This window comes from Trematomus bernacchii, unplaced genomic scaffold (genome assembly GCF_902827165.1).
Source record: "Trematomus bernacchii unplaced genomic scaffold, fTreBer1.1, whole genome shotgun sequence".
NCBI lineage: Eukaryota > Metazoa > Chordata > Actinopteri > Perciformes > Nototheniidae > Trematomus > Trematomus bernacchii.
In genome coordinates, this window is record NW_022987899.1 from 5,706,721 (window position 1) to 5,729,438 (window position 22,718).

The 22,718-nt window shown below is 40.7% G+C and overlaps 1 protein-coding gene across 1 annotated transcript in view; it reads left to right on the forward strand.

Annotated features, from left to right (window-relative positions):
• Positions 1 to 64: 64 nt before the first annotated feature.
• ankrd13b (ankyrin repeat domain 13B) overlaps positions 65 to 22,718 on the forward strand; it is a 42,150-nt gene continuing 19,496 nt past the window's right edge. The window contains 7 exon segments of the mRNA XM_034114642.1: positions 65 to 476; positions 13,901 to 14,036; positions 15,616 to 15,740; positions 16,843 to 16,888; positions 17,926 to 18,069; positions 19,022 to 19,262; positions 21,802 to 21,868. Coding sequence (XP_033970533.1) covers positions 369 to 476; positions 13,901 to 14,036; positions 15,616 to 15,740; positions 16,843 to 16,888; positions 17,926 to 18,069; positions 19,022 to 19,262; positions 21,802 to 21,868 — 867 coding nt within the window. The 5' untranslated portion in view covers positions 65 to 368.

Sequence of the window (22,718 nt, forward strand, 5' to 3'; positions counted from 1 at the left end):
GCTTGTCAGCAGCTTTCTCAGTCACCACCGGATGGGAGGAGAGGAGGAGAATAGATGTGTTGGAGTAGGCAGGGGAGAAAGAGAGAGGGAGGCAAGAGGTGGATGAACGGGTGGTTAAGACATGAAGGTGTAGCCTAATCTACAGAGACAGCTAAACGACGGGGTTATTTCCATAAATGCTTTTCACGGGGCTTTGCTGTTTATTCTTAGCAGAGCAAGCCGGGAGTCATTCACTGTTTCTGACGCGTAAGGCTGCCGTTGGGCACCAGCGCCGATAAAGGATGATATGTTTGATTAAATAGCATAAATATTAACAAAGTATAGCTCAAATCTAGAAGAAACAGAAGGAGGCAAACTATGATCAGAGGATGATTTCTTCAAAGAAAACTCCGGAGAAGAGTCGTTTTCCTATCCACTATTTGGTGTGGCACAACAAACACCGACAGCTGGAGAAAGAGCTGGCAGCGAACGAGCAGGTGAGACGGTAAAGAGGGTTATCTCCCCTTACAGACGCAGGCCTGTGTCTTTAGTTTAAGCGTTTAAATGGGCGTGTGGGTCCATATAGATTGAATAGGTGGTGGTGTAGGTGCCATCCATGAAGCACTTCATTCAAGAACATGGTCAATAGCGCAGTTAATTGTCATCTGTGGGATGGAGGTGGACACTTGTAGACATCCTCAGACTGGCATTGCTTGCACACTATTTCCTTTTTGTCATTAATGTAAAATGACTTTTTTTATTTACTGCACTGGGGCTTATTACATGTACCACCTCTGTCATTTTAATATTCATGAGAAGTTGTGACTGGAGTTTTTTTTTTCTGGTAACATTCCAACTGCAAATGACTGTGATCGTGACCCTGATAGTGTTGCAGTGTGTGTATGTGTGTAAATGTATGTGTGACAGTCAGAGATGCTTTATGCCTGTGCAGCATTATTGCATGATCTACTCAAAACTGTATCTCTACCTTCCCACCAGCACCTAGTGAGTGGGTGAGACAATGCAGATACTGAGCATGTGGGCGTACAGTTGCCAACCACCACAGTAAATACAGTAATGGGATCATTATACTATTGTATTGGACTTCAAGAGAAGGGCTTTGTCATAATCAAAGGCAGGTAACATTATGTTTTGTTAACAGTACAATTTGAGTACCTAATCATATGGGGAGGGAGGGACTCGATGAGATGATAAGAAATACACTAGTGTGTGTGTGGTGTGTGTGTGTGTGTGTGTGTGTGTGTGTGTGTGTGTGTGTGTGTGTGTGTTTTGTGTGTGTGTGTGTGTGTGTGTGTGTGTGTGTGTGTGTGTTGTGTGTGTTGTGTGTGTGTGTGTGTGTGTGTGTGTGTGTGAGACAAGAAGAGCATGCATTTAAATTCCGTATTTTTTCAGCAAATGTACTGAAGCACTTTGCCATTATATAAGAGATCTTCTGCAGTTTGTCAAACATATTTCTGAGTGCATGCATGCAGCAGTCTCAAGACATCACACTTCCACACATGCACCATGCTTACTTATGCACTCTTACCTTCTTGTGGTAAAAAAAAAAGCATAACCCTTGAAGCAAGTGCCCCAAAGGCAGTTATCTATTGGTTTACCACAAACCCTAATGTGGTATAACTGTACCATTACATTCTTGACCATAATTACAACTATTAGGAGGTAAATGGCCATACTGAATACACCCTAAAGGAATCTAAGAACAGACTAACCTTTAGCATTTAAGTGAACGTCAGAAAGAGGATATGGAAATGAAGCATTTATGATCTTGAAACAGAGGAGACAGTTATGTTTTCTTTAAACTTATGAAGCCTTGCCGTTGTTGGAAACAAATTATAATACCATGCTGGCTCAACAATGAATTGGAATGAGTTCAAGTTGAATGCTAAATGGTTTATTATTAGCCAGTATCTACGCAATGATGTGACTCAAACAATGGCTGTGGTCAGGGGCAATTCCAGCGCTTAAAAAAGTGTTGAATTAATTGACATACAATTTAAATCTGCATATTCGACATCTCCAGAGGAGACGGCGATCCCTACATTTGTTTTCCAGTCCTGGTCATATCCAAAACTGGTCCATCACTTTTGTTGATGGAGGATGTCTTTAAAACTAGTGATCAAATTCCCAATAGCCTCAGCTGTGGATCATTTCTGATGATGGGAAAAGACAAAATATGACCAAATATAAAATGATTGACTCAAAGGTAATATTTCATACTCCGTTCTCTAAACTGAAACGTTTGATGTGTTCAGATACCACGGAGAGACTCAATAAATCATCCCTCACTTCCCCATTTGTATTTATTTTTTAGGAACCCTGCTATAAATATTTTATGATGCAAATGTAATTGTTCCTCTGCTGTCAAATTCAACCTATATATCATATTTGATCTTTTATTAAATTAAGCTGACAGACAACATTTAATTTTGGTGAGAACAAACACAAATCTTTTGTATCTCAAGTACCAAAGTGATCAACATCCAAAAAGATTTGATGCTGATCCTTAAAATCAGCATGATTAGTCACCCTCCTCTTGTGCTTGTGTCGGATAAAGACTTATTTGTTTTGGGATTCTTGGAGTAGATCTGTTTCTACCAACTATTTCAGACACATGTTGATACACCCTGTAATGTTGATAACTATCTGTAGGAACACGGTTTGACCTTTAAAAAATTAAACTCATAATGCTGTCAAAACAAGCTTAACAAGATAAGATGGACAAAGGCAAATTATGGGTCTTCCACTGCCATTACAGTATGACTGTTTTTTTTTTTGCATGCCGGCTCCAGAGGCAATCTCTTTGACTTAGATCATTAACCTCGGTTATCAGCTGTGTGTGAATAATGGTAGACCAGAGCAAGTTCTGGTAAGATAGGTTGTAAACAACAGAATTGGAAAACTTCAGGCTTCACCTGTTTATTGATTTATTTGACATGGACTCTACATGTAGGCATTTAAATAAAGTGTAAACCATGCAGTGTATATAGATGTTCTAGCCATAGTTATTTTTACAGGCATTGTCCCATAGTTACCTGATAAGAGTTTAGTACATTTGTTCTTATATCTTGGCTCCCTCTCATGGATGAACTTCTGCACAATCTATACTATTGAAACCTTTTTATCCTTTGCTCCCTTGATTAAAGCATGTGTTTGTTTTTATGGGTTTATTTATGGGTGTATGTTCACGCAAGAATACATCATCGGTTTTGCATATATTGTGAAACGCAATGCTTTTTTGCATACTGAAACATTTGACATCTTACATGACGTCTCCTAAACTAATACAATTAGTACAATGTTAGCATCCCATAACTTCACTATTTTCTTTATTTGTGGTGCTGCTAACCTCGGACAGCACACACCATTATGCTAAAGCACCAAGCTTCTGTCAGCTTTACAGATGACAGGTGTCAAGATGCATTGCAGGCAAATGATGGAAGTTGAATGTTGTTAACTGCCATTCCAATGTGTTTTGTCAATCACTCTGCAGCTGAAAAATATCTACTTTAGTAAATCTGGACTCAAACATTACCTTGCCAAGTATACGTCCAGGCCCTATGTCCTGTCTGCTGTGTTTAACAATGGACATTTTCTGACATGCACTTACTTAGATTGAAATGCTCAAAATTGAAATGCTAGTAACATAAAAATAAAGGTCAATTGGGATTAGTTTAACCATGCTGTTTATGGCAATATTCTACCAGATAACATGTGATTAGTAGCTAACAAGCTGCAGAAGTTGAAAGTGGCTATATGTTTAGTACTGTCAAAAGTGATGTGAAAATAATTGATTAGCTATGAGGAGATGGTTTCCACTTTGTCATGGTTAGGTCTCACCATGGGTCACAATGGTCTTCACACGTGTCCAACGTTGTGTGGGAAGACGCGTGCTGACCAGTTGTTAAGATAAGAGGAGCCTTGAGGATGTGCTCTGCTCCTGATTTCACATGAGATCTCACGCTGAACATATGAAATGGACACAAAGTGTGACTCTTTCGCTGACATATTAAATCCGGTTCTTGCAGACCTTGTTATATAGTGTTTATTACAAAATGCTTTAACAGAGAGATCCACACCTATTTACTTTGATTTCTCATGACATAAATATTTCCATTCTATTTTTTCCATTTCTATTTTTAAGTCCTTATTTTTATACAACTTTGAATTCAATTCTTGTTTATTTGACCTTTTATTTTTCTAAAATGTAGCAACCATTATGAAACCCTATATCCACATGGGATCATTCTAGTGCTCTGAGAGTGAGCAACTTATATTGTAAGCATGAGAGAAGCATAGATGGAGAAAAATAATATGATAATTAGATATGCATATTAATATAAAAATACATTAGTAATTCTGATATCACATGATAGGAATGAGGGTATAACATTATGGCCATTCTGTTACAGCCCAGATAACAGAGGCAGTATTGTGCAAGTTATTGCATGACAATGGTTGGTCTCTGAAGAATTCAGTCCGCTGCAGAAGAATCCTTTAATATGACTCACCTATGCTTTATGCCCCAGCAAAAGGAAGAAAATCTATACCATCTCCATATCCAAGGTTTTTAAAGCCCTCCCAGCCTTTGGTGAAATTATGGAATTTATTTTCATTCACCATGTGCATGAATCAGATATCCGGCACTGTTTCTGATCGCACTGTTACTGTATATCCTTCTAGCAATTAAATGAATGGCTGGTTGATGTAGTTTTTAAAAATGCCTGCTTTTCTTCCATTTAGAGTTTACAACTAGATCTTCCATAAGCAGCATGTAACAGATTGCATGTGGTAGTGAGTGAGGGGAGCAAAAATGCTGCCACAGCAGGCAACAGTGGAATAATTGGTACATCCGATATCGATGTTATATCGCAGAGCCAGAGAGGACACTGAACATAGTAACAGGAGGAGTGTCTGAATGAATGCCAGGGACTCACAGCTGACCGCAGGGAGAAGTACATAGCGAATGATACTAAAAGATCAGAGGAGTAGTAAAACGGGCAGAATATCAAACGATCTGTGATAAAAGAGGTCATGAAAGATACATTTGTAGCTGTTTTCACCAGAGTCAAATAACAATGTTGATGTTAAGCAGAGAACTAACAGTGAGAAAGGCGAGGTGAAATAGAGAAAGCAAGGAAGCAACATTGACTGAATTAGGAGTGGAGGCAGCAACAAGGTGATAAAGAGAGCAAAGACAGAGAGTATAGAAGCAGAGAGGAGGTGGGCAGGAAATAATGACAGACTTTGACCATGAACAGAGTCAGTCTGGCTTGCAAACAGACGTAAACGTGCAGTGTGATTGAAAAAGAACAGGTCCATCCATGTAGAGATTGATGGTCAATCTCGAGACGAAGGCAGGAAATAACACAGATCTCTGCTCTTTTTCTCCGTTGATGTTTCCTGTCCTCTCTGTGACTCTGTGTCTGACCCCAGCATTTTTGATTATAATGCTCTCGGCAAGGTGCTATGAATGTTGAATCAGCATTGTAAAATCGTATGATGGGTTGCTGGCATGATTGAACAAAGCCATAAATTAAGCCTCATGGTTCACAGCGTTCATTCTAGGCCTGAATCTGAACGCCAACCATCTGCTATCTAATTGCACTTTTCATCTCTTCTCTTCTCTTCTCTTTTCAGCCCGCTTCTCCCTGTTTCTTCTAATCACATCAACCCACTGTATGAAGTTGTTCTTATCCCCTTTCCCTTGGTGCCTTACCTCCAACATCAATACATCAACCCCACCCTAACCCTGCTTACCTCCCTCAGTGTGATGAAGTCGTAATTGCAGTGCAGCCAAGCCACAAAGAGATGCTATGAGAGTTGAGTTGGGGTCAAATTTAGTTAACTTGCTGAAAGCTTATTACAGAGAGAAAGAGAGATTCACAGACAAGACAGTAAAGTACATAAAGGGAAAGGGATATTGCGGTTGAAATAAATGCAGCTTTTAGGCTAACAGTGGATCCACTTTTACCTTCTCTAGTTTCCCTAACCCTCTAGATCATCATAATGTAAACAAGTCATGATGTGAATATGGATAAGCAAAGCAGCCCCAAGTGGTGAAGTGCTAATTGAGTCAGTTAGGTGTTTTCCCTGATATTCACAGATAATGCTATTTCCTCAAAATAATTTGCCTGAAACCTACAGTGTGCAGCACTCAGCTGTATTCATGTGGTCTTGTCTTAGCAGCAGTAGTAGCAATTAAGGTGAGGGTTTGTTTTTCCAAATCTGAAGTTTTTCTTCTCTTGTGGAAAAGCAAGCCGTAAGTCTCAGCTGGTTGCATCAGGTGCAGTAATATCAATGCTAATATGGACCATGAGGAAGTTAATCCGGAAGGTGAGCCTTGTGATTAAGGGTTATTTTTTATTTATTTTTGAAAGATTACAACAATTTATGGTGTTGTACAAGTTTCTCTAACACTATGGATTTTCAACCTTGGTGTAGAAAATAATCTTCAATCAATACACTGACTTTTCCTTTTTTCCCCCGTGGGAAATGCTATGCTGTTACAAGCCATTTAACCTTAACCAAAGCAGTTTGTGTCCAGTTGATAATGAATTGTAAACAAATAAATCTCAAGCCGCCATGATTTTCCTTTAATTTGAACTGCCAGGTAAATGCTAAATGTCCCTGAGAAAATGAAAAGACTTCATTATCAGCAGAGCCTTAGTGCAGCCTTCTCTTGCCAGACCACTGGGTTTACCTGGAATTGCTTCATAATTCACACACACACACACACACACACACACACACACACACACACACACACCACACACACACACACACACACCACACACACACACACACACACACACACACACACACACACACACACACACACACACACACACACACACACACACACACACACACACACACACACACACACACACACACACAAGTAAGAAAGAGACAGCTGTGGTGTTTCACTCCAGTAGTCTACAGCCGCTACATTATATGATTATGCTCTTTTATAGTGTTGGTACAGTATGCGCTGTATGCCTCAAACAAAAAGATGTACTCTTTCCATCTGTGAGTGTGCCTGCATCTCTGCGAGTGTGAGGAGAGAGAACAAGTGCTTTCTCATTCTCTCTCTCTCTCTCTGTTGCTTGGCATGTCTTTTCTTGCATTTTAGGGAGGTCAGTCAGAACACTGCAACAAACAGGTGTCCTCACCTTCAGAGAAACATCTGAGAAACACTATCTTTGCTTCTGACACCTCCATCAACATCACACTCTTTGTACTTTTTGCTTCTAAGTGTCTTTGTCGCTGTGTGCTTGTTTATCCTTCAAGATTAAGGTGACTGGTAAACTGAAATAAGAGTTGTGATACAGAGACATTTTATCGAATGAAATGTAGGTTGTTTTAGTCGTTCTATTTGGTACAATTGCTCTTATTTCTGCTCGATTTCACATCGCTCCAAAGCACCTGCACCAGGGGGAATGAATGGCTGTGTTCAGATGTGGTTTATTACTCTTCTGTTGGGGTTATCATCACCATTTTTTCTGCTCACTACGGTAGGTTATTTCTGAAAACAGTGCCACTTTGAAAATGGATTAGGGTTTCACGGCAGTGTAGCGTTTGTCATAGTCTGCCCTGCATGTCAAATCACAGAGGCAAGACGGCAGGCAGGGGGGGAGGAAAAAAGTTATTTTTGTACTCCTCTCTCCCATAACCACCCTCTGCTCCTGCGCTCAAACATTTGGGCAAAGCTGCTATATGCACAGTTTTGTGTGTGTGTGTGTGTGGTGTATGTATGAAAGATTGATGTTGTCCTAAGTACCTGCCAAGCTGCATCAGGCCAAGCACACACTGAGCGAGGGAGAAAGGGGGGGAGGGAGGGGGAGAGAGAAGGAGCAGATGCCACAGAGATGCCTATCAATAATGCAACCTCCACCGAGCGTGCTATTGAGGGAGGGCGAGATGGGAACAAATTAAAGTGAGAGAGGGAAGGAGAGGAAAACTAAGAATTTGATTATAAAACAGAGATATGTGTTTACGAAGAGACAGGAAAAGGGAAAAGGGAGGGAACAGATAGAGACATAACTGAAAAGTAAAAAAACATCTGGGACACATCTGTAAGAAATATAAAATATTGGTTGAGAGAAATTGAAGTAGAAAGCATAAGACTGTAAAAGAGACGAATAGAGGTCAAGTTAAAATGTTATGTAGAGCTGCTCAAGGGAGAAAAGTCTGACAACTTGTTATATTATAAATGCATTAAATGGAAATATGTCACCATAACGAGAATATTTTCTACTCATAATGGAACAGATTGACATGCCATTAATGGGAAGACAACCCTAGAATCTCAATCTCTCCTTTTTCTTGTTGAACGACAGAACAGACGAAATGCTTGGTAGTGTCGGCATGCTAATGAGGATCTGTCTTCCTTGTATAGCAAAAGGTTAGAATTGCTCTTAAAGGAAGTTAAGAAAGTAATTCAACTGGTCAAATGGCTGTTCTCTAGTAGCAGGAGAAGCACAGTGTTTCTCTTTACAATAATTACTGATTTACTTATATGGATTATGGTTTAAAATGGAAAAGGTCAACATGTTTGCTCTCGTTCCAATACAACAAGACGGCATAATGTTTTAGCAAACGTATTTTCTCCTAAATAATGTTTTTCTCAAGTATCACAAATGTAGTCCTAGTTTGCATCTGTTATCAAGTGTGCCATTGTATTATATGTCCTTTTTTTTGTCAATTAACCCGTTTTGTATTTAACCCAATAGGACAATCGGTGAACATAAAGTGGGTAATTAAACAAAAACACATTCAGCTCACCAGAAAGGATTTACTGACATAATATGTGTCAGCACCTATGTGACCGCTGTATGGCCTCCAGAGTGATGTAATAGTTCAGTGAGAAGTGGCCGCTAAGGGATGAGCAGGGATGACATAATGTCCCTAACTACAGAAGCACACAAGTCAAACAAGGCAAAAGTGTGTGTGTTTGTGTGTGTATGAGTGTGTGTGTGTGTGTGTGTTGTTGTGTGAGAGAGAGAACATGACCCATTAGTTGTAAACAACATATTTCCTCCAGAGAGCTCATATTCTGTTACAGTAATGGGAAAAGGGAACTCAGTCATCGTGTGTGTGTGTGTGTGTGTGTGTGTGTGTGTGTGTGTGTGTGTGTGTGTGTGTGTGTGTGTGTGTGTGTGTGTGTGTGTGTGTGTGTGTGTGTGTGTGTGTGTGTGTGTGTGTGTGTGTGTGTGTGTGTGTGTGTGTGTGTGTGTGTGTGTGTGTGTGTGTGTGTGTGTGTGTGTGTGTGTGTGTGTGTTTTGTTTTGTTTTTGAACCGAACAATGTTCTTGTGAATAGATCATTATGTCAGTGTGTCTGCAGGTCAGTGTGTAGTAATAGGAGGACTGAGTGGTTTTCTGTGGTGCTCAAGTGTGTGTGTGTGTGTGTGTGTGGGTGGGTGTGTGTGTGTGTGTGTCAGCCCTGTTTGACCACATCTCCCCTCTTTTTTCCCTTGAACAACATTTGTACTCTCTTGAACTTCATTTCATATGAATTGTCTAGATTGTAGCTTCTGTGTGCTGTGTTAACTCCACCAAATTCAAACTTCCCCCAGTATGTTTGATGCAAATTGGACCAAATGAACCACAGCTTATAAATGAGGCCGACTTATGTTCTGATAGTGTTCAAACATGTCATCATAGCAAATGTAATACTAACAGAGCGTTAGTGATGGAGATGTTGTTGGTTCCAGACCATATTTCAGCTTGAGGAGGCCTCGTCAATTCATATTCCAGTGAAGTGTTGACAAACTCCTCGGCGAGGTTTATGATGCTCTCAGTCAAGTGTCTGACTTTGAAGAAGGTTAAAAAAATGAATGAGGTCTTTTTGAGTGGCATCGACAAACTGCACTCAACATTACAGGCTTTCATTTGACAGGCTTACTTACAAAGACTCGCATTGAAGATAATGGATGCAGCAAATAATAATGCGTGCCTAGTGATGTAATTCATCACCGAGGAGCCAAGCAGAAATATATTCTTCTCTTCTTGCTTTTTGTAAATCATGCTTTTACCAAGACAGGAGTTACATCATAGATGAGCAGAGGGAAAGCAGCTTCAGTGGATTGCCCCAGTGTTTCCCTGTCATCCTGTGTTATATTTCACATATCCCTTTTCTCCCTTATAATGCTTGTTCATGGGGGAATGTTATGTTGGGCCTCTGTATATTAAAGAGAACGGTCTAGACCTGCTCTTAAGGAAAATAATGTCTTGAAATAACATCTGTTATGATTTGGCGCTGTATAAATCAAATTACTTGACTTACCTTACCGCTATTCTTTCTTGATTTGCCATCCCTCTCTTTCAGTCTTTACCGCATGTTTGTGTTTAGGCTGCAGCTCCCTTGTCTTTATTCAGCGTTTCACCCTAAATGAATTCAAATAAATGGAGTACAGCTGTAAAATAGGATTAAACTGATAATCACCAACATTACATGCAAACACTTTAAGTGGGAGCAACGGATGAAAGGCAGCTGTGACAGTATAAGTGCCATCAAAAAAAATGAAATGAATGAAGAGCGATGTTCCTCCTCTCATCTATATTCATTGTAAAATCAGCTTTGTTCCAGTCTCTCTTCTTTCTCTCTTTCATATGCTTACAGGGCGGACTGGCCATCTGTAGAATCTGGAGAATCACAGAACGGCCGGTCGTCAAGGGCGCAATTTGCTGATGGCCGGCCCCGCCCTTAATTTGTTATGTTCCCCGACAGAGGTCCGCCCGTTCCCCGCAGCGAGGTTCCCCCCCGTTGACATGTCGCTAGCTCCCCCCCCCCCCCCCCGTTGACAATTCACGTGGGCTGGTCTGGGTGAGATTCCAGAGCTGTTTTTTTGTCCCAGTCCGCCCCTGGCTTACACCATAATGTGAATAGTTTCTTTCCAAAATATACTTTCATTTGGGCGTGAATTGTTTCCAAGGGTACATTGTGGGTTTTTGCTCGGCAGTCTCTTTTGTTGTTTGAAAAATGATTGACACCTTACTTTAGATTATCTTTCAGTGACATGACAGCTCTTCACATTTGATGCTGCCCAAGCACATGTGGTCTGCAGACACTGCTTGTGTGTTACACATGCACAAACACACACAGCACTGTAAGTGGCTGTATCTGCACCTTGTTTGTTATCCAGCACACTCTAACAAAGGTGGATGCTCTCTTTCTTCCCCTTGGGTTGCTATGACGCTCCCACCATCTATTCCCCAGTCTCCACGGCTCCAGAGGGACTTCCTCATGTTGTTGTCTCCTTCAGCTCCGCTCTCTTCCTCCTCGTTTTCTAACTCTCTTCCTCCATCTGTTCTCTCTCCTCTCCCCTCCCCATATCTTTATTTCCATAGCCATCACTTGCAACAGCAATCTGTCGCTCTTTTCTTTTTCTCACTTACATGTTACAGTTGATGCTGACAGGCTGTTTCCTTCAATATAAATGTGTCATGCCACAATACCCCCCTCAATCTTTACTCTTTTTCTACAAGGCTGCTTTATTTGGATAGCAAAGAGCTGTTATCCCGGGAGTGGATAGTTAAAGATCGTACAGAGATATTGCACCCATTAGCACACATCATATCATGTTCTCATTATTGAGTTAAGTTTTGCTAAACTCAATCCATTTAAACATTGTAAGAGCATGTGAGTGTCCTTGTATGTGTTTGAGCGTTTCTCCGTGTATGTGTGTCTGCAATTTGCATTCATATGCTCTTTGATGTTTGTGTGTATCCCATGCGTTTTTCCTCATTTCCCTTGCAAATAACCTAAACATGCATTAGTGACTGATAATGTATCTGCTGTGTATTTCTGACTCCACTCACAACATGTAATCTGAGACAAACGGCTAACCTGCATTAGACAGTAGACACCAGTTGTTTTTATGAACTGTTGGTGTATTCCAAGTTGCCTGAAAATTCACCTTTAAAACATCTCCTCCCTCCTTTGCTCTGATTTAGGGATTTATGGATCAATAGAACACATGCCTCTCCCCTGAGTTCACCTACTTTATATCTGATATATCTGATATTAATATTATAAACATACAAAAACTCAAACCCTCGCAATGTTCTTCCAATATTCCTAGAGAGCATTGTCCACAGCTTCCTCGAGCTTAGAGTGCTGATTGTGAGAAAGGTTAAACCTATACTGCAAGGTAATCCTTAATTAGAATTCAAGCCTGCAGCAGACTGACAGAACTGACCTTGGATCAGCCAGCAGCCTGAATGATGGGCTGTCAGCAATTGTTGAATTGGATGGCAGATCTGATATCAGTTCAGCACAATGCAGAGAGGCACATGAACACCGTGGTGCAAAGAGCAGCCTGGAGAATGAACAGAGAGAGGAATGGGTGGTTAAAAACAAATATATCATCTGGTGTACAAGCAACACAATGTGTATTGACCATTGCAACCTGGTCAATGATTTCTGTGTGAAAAAGATTCTCAGTCAACCTGATCAATAATGACATGTTACCCTGTCTATATACTGCATACAATCTGTGTCAGAGGTGCCAATAACAAGTTAGTCCAGTCAACGTGTCAAGTTTAATGGTCCAGTGAGCACATCAATACCTGCGTTAGACCGATACTTTCCAATAATGGATCAATATTTATTCAGTTTTCCCCTTCACATACATTTCAGTTATACTTGATCATTTAAACAATTATACGTCTCTCTGAATATAATGCTTTCTCAGGCGATAGTATTACTTTTATCTCTGTAAACTTAATATGGAACTACTGCCAGCGATTAAGCCAAGCATCAAGACTGAACAGCTCTTTTTTTATATCTATAAGGTTTACCCCCCTGCAATGATTATGTTTAATTCAAAGCAATAGTATGATTGATATGTTATTACATTACATGTTACTTGTTAGACGCTTTTATCCAAAGCGACTTACATACTCAATACTGTGGACAATCCCCACAGGAGCAATTTGGGGTGAAGTGTCTTGCCCAGGGACACAACGACATGCTGACTGCCGTGGGGTTTGAACCTGTGACCCCCTGATCTGAACACCTACGCACACGCGCCACACGCCTCCCCCATATGTCCGACAGTTATGTAATAGCCCTGATAAATGACGTCTTGTTGACATGCTTCTAAATACAGAGTGCAGCTGTGAGCTGAAATGACGCCTTAAGCATTAATTAAACTTCATGTTCATCAATGTTGTTGTCAGACAGTTACATGTTTAGAAAGAACAGCATGTATCTGGGGTAACAAAGATGCTAACTCCAGGGCATGAATGATTGACATTTGTCTTCCATATTTACTTAACCTGTCACATTCTCCTGCCAAATATTCAAACTGATTATCTTCTTTGATATTATTTTAAGAATGCAAGACAGAGACTGATTAAAAGCTATAAGTGTGAAGCAGATAGTCTTTTTTGTTTTTAGCCAGACCCAATCCACCCACAAATAAGTGCAGGAATGTAGCACCGTGCCATGTTGAAGTGCTGACAGATATATTAGCACCTGTCACTGTGTCTCTTTCCATCTCCAGTCAACACATTCACACTTGTGTCTCTATTATGGTTTTCTGTTTATCTCTCCTCTCAGAATCAAAATACCTTTATTCGTCCCACAGAGGGGACGTTTACATTGTCACAGCAAGTAAAGAGCCAAAGATAGCTTAATATACTGTAGAAGTAGAAGTTACGCAATTTTCAATTTACAAAATATACATCCAGTACCAGTAACAGTTGTGAGATAGCAGCCAGGCAATAGTATTAAAGGTGGAAGTATATATTGCACTCTCCGTCTGAGATAGAGAGAACTAAAAATAAACACAATTAACCCCAATGTTCTCATTCCCCTCCCTTACACTCTCCTTTCTGTCTCTTTCTCTCCTTGTTCTTCCTTCCCCCCCCCCCCCCTCTTCGTCCTGACAGACAGATTTAGAGCTTCTGGACCCTCGGGGCCGGACCCCTCTCCACCTGGCGGTCACACTGGGCCACCTGGACTGTGCCAGGATCCTGCTGCAGCACGGAGCTGACGTCAGCAAGGAGAACCGCAACGGATGGACCGGTGAGTCAGTATGATCCTGGTGAACTAAATTCAGCATTTTATAAATAATATGTAATTGTCAACGTTTTTATGACAGTGCGTTATAATTATAGTAAACAATAAGACCGTGGTGAATACAGTGGGTAATTTATATCTAACAGCTTATGTCCACATGAACCATTTTGCCTTCATTAGAGGATACAAATGAAATGGGTTTTAACTATTTTTATATATTTATATCATCACAAATAAACGTGAAAGCTAGCTATAGTTGGAATTGTGAAGAAGTGCAATCCTTAATGTGTCAGATAAAACATAGAATTTAGACAATCCAGCCTAAAAATGTGGTATTTCTTTAGGCATTATGAGTCTTTTATATATAATTTAAGTGTGGAAAAGTTGTATAGATAGTAAGATTTCTTTTTTTAATTATATATTATAATTTTTTAATCCTTAGTAGTAACAACCAAATACATCAGGAAGGAAGCAAGTAGCTACTGATATTCTTTGAATGTGTGTACCCTCATGTTTTTATTATTGGCATTTAGTGATGTTAAAATGCTTAGATATCCAAAAGGGGAATTAAAAGCGATATTGAGTTGCTTCAGAAAGGGAAAATATGATGCTTGGTTATTTTACTGTGTTTATTATTATGCAGAGAATATGTCCAGAAAATGTTCAATTGTAAAGAACATTCTTGCATGTATTTAGACCAGAAGAGTTTAACAAGTCAAGCACAGTTGTCTCCTGCAGTACAAACCAAATATACCAATGATCAGCAAATGTTCAGTAAAAAGCACTGTTTTGGTTGCAACCCCTGCCAAAAATATGATAATACATAATGCATATTTAATATTGGCATAAGGTTTGTTTGTCCTCTGTTGTTTTTATAAATACTCACAAATCATGACGCTTTTCCTCATCACCTCTCTCGAAGAACAGCTTCTGCCAGACTCCTCTTATCTGCTGGCTGGCGCTGTGTAAATGCAGTTTGGCGGTCTAGCAATGGGTGACTAATGGAGCGTGAAATCAATAAATGTTTAACCTTGAAATCATATTGGCTGATTTAACACCCTGTATTGTTAGTCCAATATCTTCCCCGCCATTCTTAGGCTTGTTAATGCTTGCTGTCAGTCACCTCTAGGTTTGTGTGAAGTGTTTTCTGTTAATGGTGATGAAATGTAGCACTATAAATTGAAATGTTTGGTATGGTCGTGATCGTTCTGGAAGTCTGGGGTTATGTAGAAAAAGTATCTATTGTAACACCTAATCTAATTACTCTGAAGTGTGTCCGTAGGTGAAAAAGCACGAGTGGTTTGTTTTAACTGTGTGTTCTAACATGTTTTCTGTTAAAGGAGTAGAAAGGGAATTGTTACACAACTGTTCAAGCGTGGAACAGCCTGTGAGATTAACAGCAAAGTGCCCGTCCGATGAATGATTGGCAAGCTGCAGTAATTTGTCGTACCGGCTTTTCCTTCTGGCCTACTTCAGTTTTGGCAATTCTTTCTTCCCTCCTTTAAATCGCTCATGCACATACATTTTGGATGAGGTCTGAGTGATGGGCTCTGTTTTATTCTCCGTCTCTCGCTCTCTCTCTCAGTTCTTCAGGAGGCGGTGAGCACAAAAGATCCGGAGTTGGTGCGTCTCGTGCTTCGTTACCGTGACTACCAGAGGACTGCCAAGAGACTGGCAGGCATCCCCGTCCTGCTGGAGCGTCTGCGCCAAGTGGGATTTCACAAAAACACACACACACACACACACACACACACACACACACACACACACACACACACACACACACACACACACACACACACACACACACACACACACACACACACACACACACAGACATAGACTTTGATGCTAACATGGAAAAATATACTCCCATGATAAAACAACATTCACACAAACAAGCGTGTTCAGTGTGAAGAAGCACATACATTAGAATAAAATTGAAATCAACATACAAAGACACATGGGGAGGCTTGTAAGCAGAGATGCATTAATTTGAAATGTAGATTATTCTTTTTGATATTTATCTTTGTTTCATGATAAAATATTCACATTTTGTTTGAAGGTATTTATAACTTTGTTTACTTCCCAACAAGGGAAATACAAGGCAAAACCCTCTAAATAAATTGAGTTTTCCCCTAAAGGGGTAAGAAGTGCAATGCTTAAAGACACATTAGCAGCCATTGGAAAGCTGAGACTGGTAAAATATACACAATATAATCCTGATAGTAAAGTGTTGAGGTGCAGCAGATGGTGTTGCAGTAGTAGAGGATGCAGAGAGCAGAGATGGAGGGAACTGCCTTCACACAGCCTGTCTCCCTGTGTATCTGCTCCAGCTGGCTCTCCGAAATACACACACACACACACACACACACACGCACACACACACACACACACACACATACAGAATCCCACACACTCATTCTCTCCCACTCACATGGTAGACACAATACCCTCACAATCTGACAGAGTGCTCACTCTCAACCACACAAGCACTTGCAAACATCCCACACCGTTCTTCTATCTGCTGCTGCTCCCATTCACATCACTCTCCCCTCCAACCCTCCATCCGTCACTTCTATAATTAACCCGCACATTCACAACCACTTCTCTTTGCCAGTCCCCCCATCTTTGGAGCAGACAATGAGGAAGCATCACTGCTTTGCCTCTGCGTTGCTATTCGCCTCTCTTTCTGTCTATCAATCTTTAAATTAATCATTTTCAATCTCCCCAACTTTCTCTATCTATTCTCTCTATCAATGCCTGCTGCTGTCTCATTTATCGTCCTCTGTTTATCTCTCTTCCTGTTCAGGCCCAGGATTTCTACGTGGAGATGAAATGGGAGTTTACCAGCTGGGGTGAGTCCAGTCTTTCATTCCACTCGGTAAAGCAGAACAGTACCGACGAGTCAGAAATAATCACGTTATCGTCTCCCTCTGGGCCTGTTTCTTCCGGTTTTACTCGGCACTGATCACACACTTTCTGCACAGCAGAACGTACGTGAGGCTTCGAGTTAAACAGTGTGTGCTTTTTATCTTAAAGGGGACCTATCATGCAAAATGCACTTTTTGATGTCTTTTATAAATATGTGTCCCCAGTGTGTCAGGGAACTCACGCAGCGTCAGAAATAAAACCCTCTCTCTTTTCCTCCGTACCCAAATCTCTAAAAACGGGGCTACAACGGAGCTGATCCAGATTTGCGTCCGATATGACGTAATATCGGAAATGTAGGCTGGCTTTACACCCACGGCCCTATCAGAAATGTTGCTATCAGAAACAATGCCCGATTGTTTTGGATGTAATATGGTCGGTGCATGTTTACATTAGCATCGCTAACACTCAGAGCTAACCTGTGCTGGAGAGCATGTGTGTGAAGAAGCTGGATATAAAAAGGAACTCACCTTGTGGTATAACCGGCAAGAGAGAAAACCTTTGAGCTCCATACTGTTTCAGAAATAATCCATGATAATCCATGATATGCCGTTTCATCACGGCAGTATCTGCCGGTAGAATCTCCCGCATGAGCTCAGCCCCCTCCTTTTTTTTTATCAATTTCTTAAAGCTTTATACCCCAAATCAGCACTTTTGAAACAGGAAGTGAAATAGAGGGATATGAGGCATAGCTAGAATGGGTGATCTGTTTGGTATTTTGAGCCAAACACTTCATAGACATGTTTTTTATATATTTTTTATATATCTGAGACCTATGCTATTGCCTAAAAATATCATGATAGGTCCACTTTAAGTGTTGTTACAACCAAATGCTGAAATGTAGCACAGAGCTCGAAAACTGCCAACATAAAAACACTAGAAAGATATCTCTGGCACTTCATTCTGCACAAATTCATTGGAAATGGCACAGTTTGATTAAAAGAGTGTCTGTTTTATTCCTTAGTGCCCCTGGTGTCTCGTATCTGCCCCAGCGACACCTACAGAGTTTGGAAGAGCGGTCAGTGTCTCCGCGTCGACACCACGCTGATGGGCTTTGAACAGATGACCTGGCAGAGAGGAAACCGGAGCTTCATCTTCAAGGGACTAGGTCAGAGGTTAAAAAAAGCATGTATAAACGGATCTTTAAGTATTTAATACAATACAGCAATCAAAACAATACTGGCTGAACTGTCACACTATTTTAAAGGAACATTTTAGGAAACAAACTCTTTTCTTAAGACTCTGGGAAATAACTTAGTCGCTTGACCTACCAAATTGTGCATTGGGTTATTTAATAGGCATGTGTGTTGTTTCTCTGTCTTTGGCTGGGCCACTTCATCTTCTTTTCTACTCCCTTTCTATCATCCTGTTCTCCTCTGCTTTTCCTTTCACATTTGCATTTGTATAATGAAATAACCCTGCTTTCACGACAAAAATGTGGTGTAATATCCTTAGTCTGCTGTAGCTATTGAAGTCATATTGAGCAGAAGGATTATGATCACAATTGTGTAATATTGTAGAAAACAAGCCTCCAGGATCATCTGAATTCACTTCAATACACTGAATTTTAAATAACACATTCCCGTATTTAAGAACCACTCAGGGTTCATGAAATGAATGTGGGATGGAGCAAATATTCACACAGAGACACACCTGCACCTTTCTCCGCCTGCCTTTTTATAGCCTCATCGCACAGCTGTTTCCACGCATTTGATTCACCATTGGCTCCTCCGCATTATTTCGCCATGTTCCTCTTTTGTTTCTGTCTTTATTTCTCTCATCACTTTGAAATTCTCCTCTTCTTCCCCTGGACCTTTTTAAATCCCTTCACAATATTCTTTAATTTGCTCTTTCTTTTTCTCTGTCCCACTGCGCGCACACAAACACACTCTCTGGAAATCATGATATTTTTTTTACTTTTCCTTCCATATGTGCTGCAGTCACATTTTTCGCATTGTATTGCAATACGTCCCCACTGTCCATTTTGAATCTGCCTCTTATGCTCACTTAACATCGTCCTTGTTTTTCCTCTTCCTGTCTGTCCCCCGCTTTCCTCTCAGACTCCAGCGCAGAGGTGATGGAGGTCGACCATGACAGGCAGCTTGTCTTCTGCGAGACCTTGTGCGTCTCGTCTCTGGCGGCGCTCTCACCCGGCCGGGGGAACGGCGGCGCTTGCAGCAGCAACGACGCAGGTTTGGGCCTTCTGGGGGCGATGCAGCCCAGCGACGAGCAGGTCGCAGCCAGGCTGTCGGCCCCCGTGGTCACCACCCAGCTGGACACCCGCAACATCGCCTTCGAGAGGTCAGACGCAAACCTGACACACACACAGAATATGAATATGTGAATGTATAGTCCAGTGGTACAGAAATCTTCCTCTCGACCCAAACCAATTCCATTTCAAGTAAAAAATGAAGTCAGATTTCAAGCTGTATTTGTCATGTTTTGCTGCAAAATTTGATAATGTGATTTTAGCCTCTGTACAACACAATGTAATTCAGCTTCGGGACATTCTCTGCTCTGAAAGCTGGCTTCTTTTTTTCTGAGAGGAGAAAATCACTCTTTTGTTGTGGAATTTATTTCACTGTTGGTGTCTCACAGCAGTGGAACAAGTTCATGCCCGTTCTCTGGTGGCTGTCAAAAAGCATTTCATGAAAAGTAGGAAAATACTAACGTCCCAGCAGTATTATAGACTGTATATCAGTACAGGAGGAAGTTACATTGGTTTCCTTTACGAAAAGTCATTCATAATTGATTTTTTATGTGAGCTTATTTTGCAATTTTTTTTTAAAGAAATGTGCCAGTAGTTGTGGAGGTTGTGAGGTACAAATAAGCTTTAGGCTGTGTGAATCTGACTGAGGCCACTTCATAATGCTCAACACCACACTGGAAGTCAGATGCATTGATGACAGATTGAGAGCCAGATAGCAGAACGAGAAACAATGGAAGAATCAGACATAACCTGACCGAGAGACGAATGGAGGAGAATAACATTGGATTTTGTTCAGTCAATGAAGGAACATTTTATTATGCTGACGGTACCCTTTTACCGATCAGTTTCACACAGAGTGACAACGACGCAGAATTGGAATGAAGTGTAAAGGAGGGGAGAATATATTGAGAACATTTGGGCCAATCAGAGGCATAGAGGAAACAATGATTGTAGTGAGGTGGTGAGATAAAACTGATGTGACAGACAGAAAGAGAGGTGAGAAAGGAGGGAAGAAATACAAAAAAGTATGGAGCAGGATAGGAACATTGATAAATAAAAGAAAGGGGGTGGGACAGAGAGAAATGAGGGGTAATATACAATACACTGAGAGAATCAGGAAGAGAAAGATAAATGAGACAATGGGGGACAAAGTACAATATGGTTGGTAAAACAGGGAGAATCAATAGTTTTGGAGAAAAGAGGAGAAAAGGAATTGACAGCAGGGAGACCGTGATAGATAGGTGGATAATGGAAAGAGTTGAGCTGAAAGGAAGTGAGTGTTAACAGAGAAAAAGCAAGAAGACTGGAGGACAGAGAGAAGTTAGCAGGGAGAGGTGGTGTTGGGGGTGTGTGTGTGGGGGGGGGGGGGTAATCATCCTGCTGTCAGACTTGTACTTCAGTGTCACCTCTGAGCATTTTCCCTGCTCAGCACTCCTGTCTACATGCCAATAATGTATTTATGATGCTTTAGAGCAGCCACTTTGTCAAGCACCACGGACAGGACATCCACCTGGAGTTAATAGGTCTATGTGCAGCCAAGCAGAAAAACAGCTGCGCAGTTTGGCTTTTTTTAAGGGCCAGGTTAAAGAGTACAAAGTTTACTCAATGAGTCAATGCCCAGTAATTGAGCTAATACAGTATAACGTCAACGTTCAGACAGGGACGTAACTTTGTCTGACATTGAATTGGTTGGAGAACAAGACAAAGGCTACACATTACATCACATGTCATTTAGCAGTTTATCCAAAGCGACTTATACACTTCAAGAAGCCTGCAATTTGATTGTAGGTACATTATCTTGCCCAAGGACACTTCGACTAGAGACTGCAGTGGTGAGATTGAACCACTGACCATCGGTTTGGGATGGTCCCGATTGTCCCCCCGATGCACAGTTGCCCATATCTAGTCATGTCATAGTCTGTATCAGACTTTATTTAGGCACATCAGTGCTTTCTGCTAAATGCTAACGTCAGTGTGTATTCTAATGTAAGCTTGTATCTTACCTTCACAAGTTAGCATACTAACACCATATTACCATAGCATTTTAGCATGCTATCATTTGCTAATTAGAACAAAACCCTATATTTCGCTACAGCCAAGGCTGATGGAAACGCTATTTGACATTGAAAGCATTATTAGCTTCCCAAGAAGTTTTCTCTGGCGACAAGATAGCATTTTGGTCATAAACCAAAGTATCGGACACATTTGAAATGATACCTGATTATGGTGCTATGATATGTCAGAGTCACTGCAATTCATCCTGAGGGAACATAATGTCTGTACCTAATGTCTCTGACTGAAATCCGCTACTGAAGGAGTTCGGTGAAGGGAATAGATCTTGAAGATGGGATATGCCTCACTAACTTCGGAGCAGACTTCCTAATTGCACGCTGAACTGCTGATCTTCACAGACGACAAACAAGGACAGAGGCAGCAGTGTTTTCAGGCTGTAAATCATGGGAAAAAACAAAGCCTGTGATTTGCAACGTCACCTGTATTTGTGATTTCCTCTGATTACATATATGCAGATTTGCATGGGTCAGCCAATAATCTACAGCAAGTGTGGTTTAACTGTATGATAAGTAAAAGTGGAGACCACAAGATAACTGATGTGTTGAATCTCTGTTTCAGGAACAAGACGGGAATATTAGGCTGGAGGAGCGAGAAGACTGAGACGGTGAATGGATATGAAGCCAAGGTTAGAAATACTGATCTCTCACACTATCCAGAGAAACCACCGCTGTCGGAGCTCAGTTTAATATTTCCTGAAAGTCCACTTCACTTGAAGAGTTCAATTTCCAAAAAGAATCACTCTCAAGGTTATTATAAAAAGATTTTTAAATAGTGATGGATTAAGTTCTCTTCCAGGATTCTTTACTCTCACATGAGGAATAAATCATCAGCACATTAAAGACCAGATGGCGTATCAAATAAAGTAAAAAAAAACGAAATCCATCTATTTTGCAGCCACATGCATTACCTTGACCCCATTTGTTGTTTTTTGACCCCCTGGTGGAATCGTGTGTCAGACACTCAGGACCATCTGTCACTAAGCACTTTATACATTAAAACACTGCTGGCCTAAAAAGCATATTTTTTTCTGCATCATTGATTTAGAGCTACAAACATAAACAGACACTTCCTGTTGAGCTGCTCTCCCGCTGACCAATTTTAGCACTTCCTTCCATTTGTCCGTGGCCCAGTGTAAACTCTGAATCTGTTAGCCTGCTCAATATTTTATGTGCAGTTCCTTTTTTGTTGTAACTAGTGGGGAATGCCAGTATTCTGCTGTGAACAACGCCTTGTAATTGTTGTCATGTATCAAGCAGACGAGGAACAAAGGGTGTGAAATTGGGTTGTTTTGTAAATGTTTCATACATTTGTTTTCTCAGTGGCCAATTTATGCAGTAAAACTGAAAGTACTCTAACATTAAAATATTCTGAATAAGTAATCAAGAAAACAAAAGAATAAGTCAGTAAGTCTTTTGAGTTCTTTTTTTCCGTTTTGTTTACATTATCTGCTCTTTGCCACCATCAATGTAACTTTA